The following is a 14,906-nucleotide window of genomic DNA, read 5'->3' on the forward strand; positions in this document are numbered from 1 at the left end:
ATGACATTATTCAAACAAAGGAAAAGTCCATAAAACACACAAAATAATAAATTGATTTATTACTAAAGGACTGAAGTCTAAATAAATCAAGTGTTTTTCTTGACATGTTATGCACTTTATGCAAAATGAAGTAGCCTATCTCTAATATTATTAGTAATAATAATGATACTGTATCGTACTTGTCCCCAAATTAAGCAAAGTAGACAAGGTGTTCACTTTTTTCCAGGTGGACCCAAAACCTTCATTATAGACTCTCCATTCTGGACAGTTCTTTAAAAAACTGGAGAAACAGAAGAGCTCTAACAGAAACACAAGGGTTCTGACTATTAACTATGAGGCAATAGTTTAACACTGGTTGTCAATAAAGTTTCCAAGGGCCTCATATTGTGCGCATGCGCGCTCGCTCACTGCTGCAGAAAGGAGTCCCTCAGCAGTGAGGCGAGTCTGTTTGTCCTTTCGGGACTCACTTTGTCTCGTCTCGTCTCGTCGTTTTGAAACTATATATAATGTTTCTATGTGTTATTCATTTAACTTCACAGATTGTGAAGTAATGGCTCAGAGAGGTGAAACAGGACGTGGTCTAGCCGCTTGAAGACTAAGGTTACGGATCGCTATGGCCTCAGTAACTGTCACTTCGGCGGCTCGGAGCATCGATAAGCATCGGAAGTCCTTCTCGCTGCTCTTCTACCGGGCCGTGCGGGACCTGAAGCCAGTTTGGATGCTGGAGGACATGCGGACGATGGAGACGTTTTATCACGAGGACGCCAGCCAGAGGATTTACACCCCGTCGGAGGCGTTACTCTACGCTATAGTTCACGATCACCAGGCATACGCCCAGTACCTTCTCAGTCGATACACCGACGAAGCGCTAGCAAAGCCCGGGGAGCGCTTCTGCTGCTGCCCGTCCTCCGCCCCACACTTGGCCATGGCTGTCCGCTATGACAGGCGCTACATTCTCCGCCTCATCTTACAGGAGACCCACCGGACACACAGCACGCCGTCATACACGGACCGAGCGGGGTGTTATCACATGGAGGACGGCAAAACCCCTTTACATCTGGCCTGCGAGCTGCTGCGGCCAGAGGCGGTCGTCATGTTGCTGGGGAATGGAGCCTCCCCAGACTCCAACGACCTCAAAGGCCTGACCCCGCTGGACGTAATTCTAGACAAACTGAGGGACTGCAATGGGTTGAACGGTAGGGAAAGCAGGCAGTGTTTGGACAACCTGCTCATGTTCATGCCACGGGTTCACTTTAAAATGAAAGGAGCTCTGGGCAGAGAGCCTGAGCGCTGGAGAAAAGTGCTGGGCGAGGAGACGTACAAGTACCTGACAGGCAGTAGCCCGGCACCGCTAGCCCTCACCGCTATGCAAACTATTCTGAAGCAGCTGAGCCCCGCGACCTTTCCGGACAGCCTGGATAAGCTGCCCATCCCCTCTGCTCTCAAACCACAGGGTCTGCCTGCGAGCCAGCGGGACTTGCAGAGGATGCTGTAGCATCAGGACACGGTGCATGCTCCATTGGATGGAAACTGCTCTGCTTTAGCATGATGTGTGCGTGTGTGCATGTGTGAAGTCTCTGGCTGTAAAGCAGCAACACTTCACTATATGAGTGCACAAATAAATAGTAATGGTCAGGGATCAAATGAGTGAATCTTATTTAATGCTACAATTAAACCCAATTAATTTACTGCGAATTTGAAGTTAATTTGACTCTAGGTAGGATCGACAAAGGAATGAACAGCCATATTAACTTTTTACACTAATTATTAACCAGTTTGTCTGACGTCATTCTGAAGTGTCTGTTCTGCTGTTTTAAGTCGCTGCATGGTCAGAGGACCAGCCTGTGACACCCTATCTGAACCGTGGTACTGTTGATTTGAATTGATTTTGGATTGCACCAGTAATGTTAAAGAAAGTGATCTTATAGATCATCTAAAAACAGGTGACTTGAAAACTCTTTGGGTGACTGATGATTTTTAAATAAATAGGCATCCAAGTGGTGATATCATTTTGTCTTTCTAAACTGGGAATGTCATTGATGACTCCACTTGTAGGCATTTGGTTCTCATAATCCATAATCTGCAATAAATAACTACCCCCCTATTTGATATATATTTAATTTTTACTCATGTACATAATTTGGTTTCAATCCCTGTGTGTTGTGATGATGTATGTGCTGGTGAACCAAAGACAATATTTCCATTTGTGTGGACAATAAAGCTAAAGTTAAAGGTCAAAAAAGCCAACGGCGAGAACTTGGGGGTCAAGCCACAATGGCTAGAAAACTGGGTCAGAGCATCTCCAAAACACCAGGTGTTGTAGGGTGCTTCTGGTATTCAGTGGTCAATATCTACCAAAAGTTACCCAAGGCAGGGTCATGGGCAGTCAAGGATCACTGATGCATATTAGGAGCAAAAATATTTTTATCTGGCCAGAAGAAGAAGTTGGCTTGGCATGATGAATCATGTTCTCCCTGTGCTTGTGTGGGTTTTCTCCAGGTACTCCGGTTTCCTCCCACAGTCCAAAAACATGTATGTCAGGTTGACTGGTGACTTTAAATTGAGTGTGTGAGGTTTGTCTCTGTGGCCCTGTGATGGATTAGTGACCTGTCCAGGGTGTACCCCTGCCTTTCACCCAAAGAGATCTGGGATAGGCTCCAGCAGATCCCTATGTCCCTGGTTAGGAATGAGTAGGTATAGATAATGGATGGATGGATAAATATTGTGTATACTTTGTAAATGTTAAATTTCATTATACTTGAAGTTGTGTTAAAATGAAACCACTTAAGTTACACTTAATACACTGGAAGCTGCTTTAGTGCACACAACCTCAAGGATAGTAAACTAACATTTAAAAAGTATACTCAATATACTTTTAGAAAAAATACAAATATACAGTGGTGTGAAAAAGTGTTGGCCCCCTTCCTGATTTCTTATTTTTTTGCATGTTTGTCACACTTTGTTTCAGATCATCAAACAAATTTACGTTAGTCAAAGATAACACAAGTAAACACATCATGCAGTTTTTAAATGAAGGTTGTTATTATTAAGAGAAAACAAAATCCAAAACTACATGGCCCTGTGTGAAAAAGTGTTTGCCTCCCCCTGTTAAAACATAACTGTGGTTTATCACACCTGAGTTCAATTCCTCTAGCCACACCCAGGCCTGATTACTGCCACACCTGTTCGCAATCAAGAAATCACTTAAATAGGACCTGCCTGACAAAGTGAAGTAGACGAAAAGATCCTCAAAAGCTCGACATCATGCTGAGATCCAAAGAAATTCAAAAACAAATGAGAAAGTAATTGAGAAATATCAGTCTGGAAAAGGTTATAAAGCCATTTCTAAAGCTTTGGGACTGCAGCAAACCATAGTGAGAGCCATTATCTACAAATGGCGAAAACATGGAACAGTGGAGAACCTTCTCAGGAGTAGCCGGCCAACCAAAATTACCCCAAGAGCACTGCGACGACTCATCCAAGAGGTCATAAAAGACCCCACAACAACATCCAAAGAACTGCCTCAGTTAAGGTCACTGTTCATGACTCCACCATAAGAAAGAGACTGGGCAAAAATGGTCTGCATGGCAGAGTTCCAAGACATAAACCGCTGCTGAGCAGAAAGAATATAAAGGTTCATCTCAGTTTTGCCAGAAAACATCTTGATGATCCCCAAGACTTTTGGGAAAATACTCTGTGGACTGACGAGACAAAGTTTAACTTTTTGGAAGGTGTGTGTCCCATTACGTCTGGCATAAAAGTAACCACATTTCAGAAAAAGAACATCATACCAACAGTAAAATATGGTGGTGGTAGTGTGATGGTCTGGGGCTCTTTTGCTGCTTCAAGACCTGGAAGACTTGCTGTGATAAATGGAACCATGAATTCTGCTGTCTACCAAAAAATCCTGTAGGAGAATGTCTGGCCATCTGTTCGTGACCTCAAGCTGAAGCGAACTTGGGTTCTGCTGGAGGATAATGATCCAAAACACACCAGCAAATCCACCACTGAATGGCTGAAGAAAAACAAAATAAAGACTTTGGAGTGGCCTGGTCAAAGTCCTGACCTGAATCCAATTGAGATGCTGTGGCGTGACCTTAAAAAGGCGGTTCATGCTCGAAAACCCTCCAATTTGACTGAATTGCAGCAATTCTGCAAAGACAAGTGGGCCAAAGTTCCTCCACAGTGCTGTAACAGACTCATTGCAAGTTATCGCAAACGCTTGATTACAGTTGTTGCTGCTAAGGGTGGCCCAACTAGTTATTAGGTTTAGGGGGCAAACACTTTTTCACACAGGGCCATGTAGTTTTGGATTTTGTTTTGCCTTAATAATAAAAACCTTTTATTTAAAAACTGCATGATATGTTTACATGTGTTATCTTTGACTAATATTTAAATTTGTTTGATGATCTGAAACAAAGTGTGACAAACATGCAAAAAAATAAGAAATCAGGAAGGGGACCAACACTTTTTCACACCACTGTATATATATACTGTACATGTATATATATATTTTCACTTGGGGAATGTGGAGTAATTGACATGTTTGTCTAACTTCTAAAGAACCCTTCATGTAGTTTTGGTACATTAAAAACTACACAGTATTAGAAGAAGAAGAAGAAGTACTTTATTAATCCCCAAGGGGAAATTCAGTTGTTACAGCAGTTATTAAATTTAAGATTATTTAAATTATATTGATTAATAGTAATTCATAAAGTAATAAAGTAATTAACTATCTATTTGGGGGGGGGTTTGTGTGTGTGTGTGTGTACGTGTGTGTGCATACATGCATGTGTGTGTGTATGTGTGTGTGCATACATGCATGTGTGTGTGTGTGTGTGTGTGTGTGTGTGCGTTATTGTTTATATTGAGACACAAAAGACTTCCTGAATCATTCAGTCTTGGCTTTAGGGGGAATTAGTCTGTGGCTGAATGAACTTCCCATTCGCCACAGTTCCTCATGAAGTGGGTGGGCAGGATTGTCCAATATGGAGTTTATTTTGTCCACCATCCTCATCTCTGCCACAGCCTCCAGACTGTCTAGTTCCAGTCCAACAACAGATTTTGCCTTCCTGATCAACTTATTTAGTCTGTTGGCCTCACCAGCCTTGATGCCACCTCCCCAGCACACAACTGCAAAGAACAGTGCACTCGCTACTACAGACTGATAGAACATTGTCAGTGCCTTGTTGCACACACCAAAAGAACAGAGTCTCCTGAGGAAGAACAGTCTGCTCTGTCCTTTCTTGAAGAGTGCATCTGTATTGTTTGACCAGTCCAGTTTGTTGTTAATGTGGACTCCAAGGTATTTGTAGGAGTCCACAATCTCTACTTCGTCTCCAAGGATGGAGACAGGGACTGGGGTCTTCCTGTTCCTCCTAAAGTCCACCACCAGTTCTCTGGTTTTCTTGATATTGAGATTTAGACAGTTGTTGTTACACCAATCAACAAAGCTTTTTATCAAGCGTCTGTATTCCTCATCGTTATTATTGTTGATGCATCCAATAATTGAGTCATCAGAGAACTTTTGGAGGTGACAGGTTCCTGAGTTGTAGCGGAAGTCTGAGGTGTAGAGTGTAAACAGGAATGGTGCTAGTACAGTTCCTTGAGGTGCCCCAGTGCTGCTCATCACCACATCAGATATGCAGCCATCTAAGGGAACAAACTGTGGCCGCCCAGTGAGGTAGTCTTTGATCCACTCCACCATATCTGCGGGAACTTCCATATCCTGCATCTTTGCACTTAGCAGGTGGGGCTGAATAGTGTTGAAAGCACTTGAAAAGTCAAAAAACATGACTCTCACAGAGTTGCCCTGCCTCTCCAGATGGGAGTATGCTCTGTGCATTAAGAAGATGATGGCATCTTCCACTCCGATGGGTTCTTGATATGCAAACTGCAGGGGGTCCAGAAATTCAGACACTTGGGACCTCAGGTGTTGCAGGACCAGTCTCTCTAACACTTTCATGACATGTAATGTTAACGCTACTGTTCTGAAGTCACTAAGGGTGCTGGGACAGGTTCTTTTTGGTAATGGGACAATACAGGAAGTTTTCCATAATTTAGGCACCTTTTTGAGCCTCAGAGAGAGGTTGAAGTGTTTCTGAAAAACCTCTGCAAACTGTCCAGCACACACCTTAAGTACTATGGGACTGATCTAATCTGGTCCTTTAGCTTTGTTGGCCTTTAGTTTAGCTAGTTCCTTCCTCACGTGTTCTGTGGCAAAGGCTGGGCCTGTGTATTGTGTTGATGAGGAGTCAGATGATGAGGGCAGGGGAGGAGTTATTGGAGGTGAGGTATACTTCAATGTTGTATGGCTGCTGATAGAGGAGATGGTATCAGTGGGCAATGGGGAGGCAGCATTGGCAGAGATGTTGGGTAAGGTGATGTGAAGCGACCCCAAGGCGTCAGCTAAGGTGGTGTAGGGAGGAGGGATGGTGTGTGAGGACAATGGATCAGAGTAAGAAGCAGATGTGGTGTCAAATCTATTAAGTTCATTAGCAAACTTTGAGTCTCCTTCCACAGCAGTGTGCGACTTCTTATAACTAGTCATTATTTTCATCCCATTCCACACCTCTTTGATATTGTTCTGTCTCAACTTGTGCTCTACTCTGTCTCTATAGAGCTGCTTTGCCTCCCTCAGTGGATGTGGATGTAATCTGTGATGCAGTGAGAGATGCCTTTGATGTCTTCACCATGAGCGTCCATGAAAAGGTCCCAGTTTGTAACCCTGAAGCACTCCTGCAGGGCCTCCTCAGCATTCTTTGACCAAACTTTCACATACCTCTTAGTAGCAGACTGCTGTCTTACTACGGGCTTGTATGTTGGTACTAAATATATTAAGTGTGGTCTGATCCACCAAGTGGGGGTAGGGCTGAAGAGCTGTATGCCTCCTTCACATTGGCATAAAGGAGATCAAGAATCTTATTTTCTCGTGTTGCACAGTCCACATACTGTTTGAAGTTGGTCAGAGTTCCCAAAATACTGACATGGTTAAAATTCCCATGAATTACTATAAGGGCACTGGGGTGTTTTGTTTGGAGACCAGCGACAACTGTGTGGATGATGTCACATGCAGTCTGTGCTGCAGCTGATGGAGGAATGTAAACAGTCACAATGGCCTGTGAAAACTCACGGGGCAGGTAGTATGGCCTCAGTCCAACCACCAACAGCTCAATGTCTGGAGTACAGATACAGTCTTTCACTGTTACATGTCCAGGGTTGCACCATTTAGAGTTAACAAAAACTGCAAGACCACCTCCTCTTTTCTTGGTGTTCTGTTTGCCTCTGTCCGCTCGCACTAGTGAGAACCCAGGCAGTTCAAGCGAGCTGTCCGGTATATTTTTATTCAGCCAGGTCTCGGTGAAGCAAAGCAAGCTACTGTCAGGCTTACGCTACACTGACATGGTTCTTTTCCCTGAAGGCAATGAAACACACGACAACTTTGTACCGAGTATATACTCTGCAAGTGAAAAAAGGCCTCAGTTGCAGATGGAGAGAAGAGACTTTCTTCTATCCCCCATGCGACCTTGACTCTCCTTCGCCCCCTTTCACTGAGCAGTCCTTTATTTTTATAGTGAGGAACAAACAAGGCACATGATGCGTGGGTGCAGTTAGAAGTTTCAGCTCATCATTTACACAGGACAAAAAGTTATGTGGTTTATCTGGCAAGATAGACACCTGCTAACACAAACATGGTATTGTCTTCAAATCATGTTACACAATGAAAACAATTGTACTTTTGACCTCATGACCCCAACATCTCCCTCCTGTTTGCCATTGTGAAACATATCTCAGGCTAACCCAACTTCATAAGATTTTCTGGGCCGCCGTCATTTGTGGCAGACTATGGAGGGGGTGGAGGAAATCACATAGGTCCTAAACTAACAGTGTCAATGCATAAAATCAAACTTTCAAACAATAAAAGTGAATAATAATAAAATGAATAATAATATAAAAAGTAAAACGGATAAAAATAAAAGGAAATATATACACATCTCTCTTACACTCGGTCCTCTTCCTCCTCTGGTGGAATTGTTTGTAGGAGAGTATAAGACACAAAGGCTTGAGTGAACATTTTGGTAATCATTGACTTAATACATGTAGTAAATAAGCAAAACAGTATTAGAACAACAATAAAAGGTGTTACTAGCTTCATAATGATCTGCCATCAGGGACCACTAGTAAACCAGGCAAGTGGGTCCCAATTGGCAGCCTTCTCATCCTGGGCTAATGCTCCCTGGAACTGTTTTAAAGCGTGCATAGCTTCAGAAATATTAGTGTTCACTTCATCAGGAATATAAGTACAACATGAGTCCCCTATCATGTGGCATACCCCCCCCCCCCCCCCTTCTCTGCAGTTAACAAATCTAACACCATTCTATTCTGCATGACCATCAAGTGTACAGCATCTACTTCACGGTTTTGGGCTTCATTGACTTTTATGGTCATATTTACAAATGATTTGAATCTGTAATCTATGGTTTCTATTCGAAGAAGGCTTTTCCCTACGCCCAACCATGGGAACATTGACAGGGATACCTTTTGGTGAATCGACCACAATTTATGCTCTGGAGGCACATCTGAGACGGACACACTGTCATGGGGTTGGAAAAAAGGCTGGGATCGTTTCTTACGAGTGTGGGCACTTTGAACTACCCCAACAGGCACAATGTAAGTATGGTCACTTACTGCAATTGGGGCACATCGTCCAGTCCAATTTAAGGGTAGCACAGCCCACAAGCTATGACCGCACAGCCACCACGCACCCTCCATCATTGCAGTGTAAAATGTGCCTGTAGAGTTGGGCTGGGTGCGCCACACTACACAACATTTGTCTTCTGGTATAGTACCGACCTGAATGGCATAATTATCACTCTGATGTCTTTGGAAACACCACGGTAACGCTGCTCTTTGGGAACTAGTAATCGCGCTGTTCATCATTATAGCATCAATACATGGGTTGCATACATATCAATACATATGTTAAATTCCTAATTGTTGGGATTGCTGTGCAAAGCAGCAATCCCAAGATATGTTCTTCGTTTTTTCTCTTTATTATTCTTTTTTTTATTGTTGGGATTGCTGTGCAAAGCAGCAATCCCAAGATATGTTCTTCGTTTTTTCTCTTTATTGTTGGGATTGCTGTGCAAAGCAGCAATCCCAAGATATGTTCTTCGTTTTTTCTCTTTATTGTTGGGATTGCTGTGCAAAGCAGCAATCCCAAGATATGTTCTTCGTTTTTTGTTGGGATTGCTGTGCAAAGCAGCAATCCCAAGATATGTTCTTCGTTTTTGTTGGGATTGCTGTGCAAAGCAGCAATCCCAAGATATGTTCTTCGTTTTTTCTCTTTATTAGTGTGAATGCTGCTTCAGCATTCACACTATTGTTGTTGGGATTGCTGTGCAAAGCAGCAATCCCAAGATATGTTCTTCGTTTTTTGTTGGGATTGCTGTGCAAAGCAGCAATCCCAAGATATGTTCTTCGTTTTTAGTGTGAATGCTGATTCAGCATTCACACTTATGTTATCCTGTGTCTTTATTAGTGTGAATGCTGATTCAGCATTCACACTTATGTTATCCTGTGTCTTTATTATTATTAGTGTGAATGCTGATTCAGCATTCACACTTATGTTATCCTGTGTCTTTATTAGTGTGAATGCTGATTCAGCATTCACACTATTGTTATCCTAATCTTTATTATTATTCCGTATGTTTTTCGGTCGCTAACTCCTTCCGCATACTTTGTGCTAGAAAGACCGTTCAGGTATCAAAACGTTCAGCTTTTTAAGGACATGGGTGCTTGTATTCAGCTTTTTGATATCTTTTATACTTTTTGAAATATTCAGCTTTTTTCAAATTTTTTTTGCCATAGAAATGAATGGAGAGAATGTTCAAATCCTCTAAAACTTTGCCCTCTTTCAGCTTTAACTACTTCAGCATACTTTCAGCTAGAAACACCATTCGACTTTTAAACGGGTCAGAAGGCATTAATCTATAAGTCTTGTATTCAGCTTTTTGATATCTATTACGGTTTTTCTTTAATGGCAGTTTAAGTTTTATGGTTTTTTTAGGAAATTTCTGAATTTTACATTGGTGTGTATGGGAGAGAGCTAGAGCGTGTGACGTCACGGCTAGAGCGGGAGAAGCTGTTAAGTTTATTGAAAATTTTTCTCTCTAACTCGCCGTCACGGCCACAATTTTGACTCTTCATACACCATTTTCTCAAAAGTAGTAGAGATTTTTGTCCTCTTTCAGGCAATGCTTTTCTTATTTTCATAGGACCTACGGTTTTTCCGCAACGTGGCCAAACAGGCAGAGAGTGACGGCTCAATGTCTCATTCACTCCCATTGTAAATCATGTCTAGAGTTTTGGGGGAAAACGCAAATGAAGGCTGTTTCTAACTCGCTACGAATCCTTCATTTTTTGGAATATCTTCACAAAAGCGGATCAGTCTCTTCGTTGAAGCCTCCTGGTTCTGTTAGTGAAAGAATTATTTCGATAGCACTTATAGTTTTTCTGTAGTCCTCCGTTTTGTGAGGTGAAGTTTTGTTAGCTTTTCCTTCACTCAGCGTGTGCTAACAGCTGCGTCAGTCCCCCTCCCACTCTGGGCTTTGATCACCATAGTAACGGCTCAAAACAAAGCTCCGTAGCAGCTGTCTGGTTCGTGAGACATTGTGTGTGTGTGTGTGTGTGTGTGTGTGTGTGTGTGTGTGTGTGTGTGTGTGTGTGTGTTCACAGATACTTGACGTGAACATCGGAGAGCACATTGACTCTCACGCGTATTGTGAATTTTCATTAGCCGAATAAGAACCATTATATTTCCTTTAATCTCATCCCGTATTGCCAGCGCTAGCTTGCAGCACTTGCTTCCTGCACGAGAGCGAGAGAGCTAGCGATTGCTGTAGGGACAAATTTAGACTATATGCACCTTATTATTTTGGTTTGTGTGAAGATAACATACCAGAAGGGATTGGAATTATCATTTGTCATTAACAAATAAAAGAAAATTCAGTTTTATGTTTACATTAAAGATCGATTTTTTTTTTTAAAGAAAACAACTAGGTTCACGTGAGAAAGTGAGGTCAAAATGACACTACCTGACTGCATTACCCATAACAAATCATTATTCAATTAGAGCAATATAAATATATATGGTTCAATTTATGCCTTTTATTAGATGATAGATTCTGTGATTGGATGTCAAGTTTTCTATTTGATTGACAGCACAGAAAAATAGATGGTGATGGAGACAAGGTGAGAGAGATCCCAAATAGTAATCCCACTGGGCATAAGGCTCTGTATAAATGCACATTCTCCTTGGGGCTGAGCACCCCTAAAAGTCTGATCGTAGTATTACCTCTGGATTGCTGAAAGGACTTTATTGCTTTAGGCTATACGATAGACCACATCCATCCAGAAATTGCAGTAAAATGTGATTTGACAGCTGACACTGAGTCCAAGAAACTAGGAATCCAGTCCAAATTGCAGTTCATCTAAGAATGCTTAATTATATTTTTGCAGTTCAGTTATATTTTTTACAGTTTTCTTTTGGCAATTTTCTGTATTTTACTCAACATGTGATGTATGTGTGTATGTTTGTCCAGGCCTCCGCCACTGAGGATGCAGAGAAGAACATAGCAAGCACAGTGATGGGGATTTGCACTATCTGGAGAGATGGGGATGACCTTTATACAAATTTTCCACAGTGACACCTAGTGGTGGTTTAAAATATTATCACTTCTACATGGCTCTTACAGGCAGATTTAATCTGATGCAAAACTGTAAATTACAGGGTGATTCCTTATTATTTTCCTCAGAATTGAGCGTTTCCGTTTTTCCCTCTGCTTGATCTAAAAAGAAATTGTGACCACAATTTGCTTTCTTTCATTTTATTAGAGTTTCTTAAAGCCAGAATGTTGGAATGTTAATTAAAATAATTTTGTGGTATGTGATTGGTTGTAACTTTTTTTGGTACGCTTTCTCAAGTGTTGTCTCTAGTGTCAATGATTCCACTGAGATTGAATAGGATGTAAGCACAGTTTAACACACTGAAACTCTCTTTGAATGTGAATGGTCAGAACCAGTTTAAACCCACAGTCACATTTTAAATGACTATGTTATCAGACTCCACCAGGTTTTGTTTCATGTATGACTTGAAGGATCACGTGAAAAAGAAGCATACTTTATTACTTACATTATTTCCAGTGAAATAAAACTTATAAGTTTGACAAAACTAAATGTATTTGATTTATATATTGCAACAATTTCACTGTAACAGGATTTGAAAATGAGATGGACTAACTGTGAATAATTTGCAAGAACATACTTAATTTGTATATCTATATTTTATTGGATGGAAATTCTGCCCAGAATTTGAGTTCATCCAATTAGTTATTTGAGTGTATTAGATCTATAATATAACAAAATGATATAAATATAATTAGCTAATGCGTATCTGTTTCTATAAGATATTACAGGGGAGTGAGGAGAGGCAGGGTCTCCTCTTTTCTGACAAAAAAGCAAATATTAATACTTTCACAATAAAAGTCTACAGTTATTTGTTGGAAGATATTACATTTTTCTATAAGATATTACAGGGGAGTGAGGAGAGGCAGGGTCTCCTCTTTTCTGACAAAAAAGCAAATATTAATACTTTCACAATAAAAGTCTACAGTTATTTGTTGGAAGATATTACATTTTTGTAAAGTATAAGGAATGTTCAAAATAAAGTCCAGATTCTTGTATGAGGTCCCATGAGCCTTCTTCAGCACTTTTCCCTTTCCAAATAAAAGCCCAGAAATAGCATTTTCTCAACAGAAAAGCCCTGAAACAGCAACTCAATATTAAAACGCTCATTGCCTATTGGCATTCAGCTTCAGGCACCAAGTGAGGCCATTTTCAGTATCAGCCATGGTGTCCGCTACCAGGACATGGTGAGACTTTCACAATAAAAGTATAGTTATTTACAGGAAGTTAATGCAGTGTTCCAAAGAATAACAAATAATCAAAATTAAAGTTCTGATCTTAAGTCATGGTTACACAAGTCTTGCAGCAGGCTGCCTTTTAAAATAAAAGCATTTGTATTTCATGGTTTCAAAATAGAAGCTAAGAAATGATAATATTTGCTCTTTTCCAGCACATTTTTACCTTCAGCCTTTTTATCACTGCACATCTGTTTATTCTTTACTCATACTATTTCATATTGCTTCATATCTTCCCTTTTTCCGGCTTTTTCCCCCTTTCTCTAAGAAAACCGTCCTTCAAATATTTGTGATTCGCTTACACAGCCTTTACCTTCTTTATTTTTCAGCAATATTTATTAGTTTTTAAACTATACATTGTTTCTGTCTATACAGTCTTTCTACAAGTTCACTTTTTTGCTGTTTCATTCTTCCTTTTTAACTCATATATTCAAATCCTTTAGTTCTTCCATCGTTCACTACACTGTCTTCTTTCATGTTAGTTTAACTTCTTTCTTTAGCAATTTCTACATCATATGATTTTCTTTCCAGCCTTTTCAGCAATGTGGAATAGTTTTTTAGTTAAGTTAAGCTTCCAACTCCGGTTTCACATTTCAGCTTCCAGGATTCTTCAGCATTGCATTTCAGCCTTCAGCTTATACAGCAATACATTTCAGCCTTCAGCTTATTCAGCAATACATTTCAGCCATTTTCAGCAATGTTCCACGGTTTTATTTAGCTAAACAGGTTAAGCTTCCAACTCCGGCTTTACATTTCAGCTTCCATGATTCTTCAGCATTGCATTTCAGCCTTCAGCTTGTTCAGCAATGCATCGTTGGACAGCTTCATTCAGCTTTCAGCATTCACACGCATCTTCCGCAGGAAATGCATTTTCTAGTTATTATTATTGTTGGGATTGCTGTGCAAAGCAGCAATCCCAAGATATGTTCTTCGTTTTTTCTCTTTATTATTTTTATTGTTGGGATTGCTGTGCAAAGCAGCAATCCCAAGATATGTTCTTCGTTTTTTCTCTTTATTATTCTTTTTTTTATTATTATTATTATTCCGCCGTTTTTCGGTCGCTATCTAGTCCTACACCGTTCGACGTAGAAACGTCATTCAAACACCGTCGTGTTCAGCTCGATTAGGAGACTGTTGCTTCTACTTTTTTCAGCGATATCTTTCATAATTTCCGAAATATTCCAGGTTTTGTCGGATTTTTTTCCCATAGGAATGAATGGAGAGTACGTTAAAATCCCCTTTCAACTTTGTCCTCTTTGAGCCTTAACTGTGTCAGCATACTTTCAGCTAGAAACACCATTCGACCTTTAAACGGGTCAGAAGGCATTAATCTATAAGTCTTGTATACAGCTTTTTGATATCTATTACGGTTGTTCTTCAATCGCAGTTTAAGTTTTATGGTTTTTTTAGGAAATTTCTGAATTTTACATTGGTGTGTATGGGAGAGGGCTAGAGTGCGTGATGTCATCGCTAGAGTGGGAGAAGCTGTTAAGTTTAGTGAAAATTTTTCTCTCTAACTCGCCGTCACGGCCACAATTTTGACTCTTCATACACCATTTTCTCAAAAGTAGTAGAGATTTTTGTCTTCTTTCAGGCAATGCTGTTCATATTTTTATAGGACCTACGGTTTTTCCACAAGGTGGCCTAACAGACAGAGAGTGACTGCTCAATCTCTCATTCACTCCCATTCTAAAGATCTCTACAATTTTTGGAGAGAAACACAAATGAAGGCTGTTTCTAACTCGCCACCAATCCTTCATTTTTTGAATATCTTCACAAAAAGTGGATCGGTCTCTTTGTTGAAGCCTCCTGGCACTGTTAGTGAAAGAATTATATTGATAGCACTTATAGTTTTTCTGTAATCCCCCAGTTTGTAAGGTGAAGTTTTCTCAGTTTCTCCACTCAGCGTGTGTAAAGTGCTGTCCA

The 14,906-nt window shown here is 40.6% G+C and overlaps 1 protein-coding gene across 1 annotated transcript; it reads left to right on the forward strand.

The window, feature by feature from the left end:
• The first annotated feature begins 415 nt into the window (after nucleotides 1-415).
• LOC113137182 (ankyrin repeat domain-containing protein 9) lies at nucleotides 416-2,001 on the forward strand. Its single transcript, XM_026318659.1, has 2 exons — nucleotides 416-438; nucleotides 540-2,001. The coding sequence occupies exon 2, from the start codon at nucleotides 614-616 to the stop codon at nucleotides 1,493-1,495; it is 882 nt and encodes a 293-aa protein (XP_026174444.1). The 5' UTR covers nucleotides 416-438; nucleotides 540-613; the 3' UTR covers nucleotides 1,496-2,001.
• The last annotated feature ends 12,905 nt before the right edge of the window (nucleotides 2,002-14,906 follow it).

The sequence above is a fragment of the Mastacembelus armatus genome, chromosome 24, assembly GCF_900324485.2.
Source record: "Mastacembelus armatus chromosome 24, fMasArm1.2, whole genome shotgun sequence".
Lineage (NCBI taxonomy): Eukaryota > Metazoa > Chordata > Actinopteri > Synbranchiformes > Mastacembelidae > Mastacembelus > Mastacembelus armatus.

Bases quoted from the DNA above. Each gene is read 5' to 3' on its own strand.
- LOC113137182 (XM_026318659.1), top strand. From the start codon at position 614: ATGGCCTCAGTAACTGTCACTTCGGCGGCTCGGAGCATCGATAAGCAT.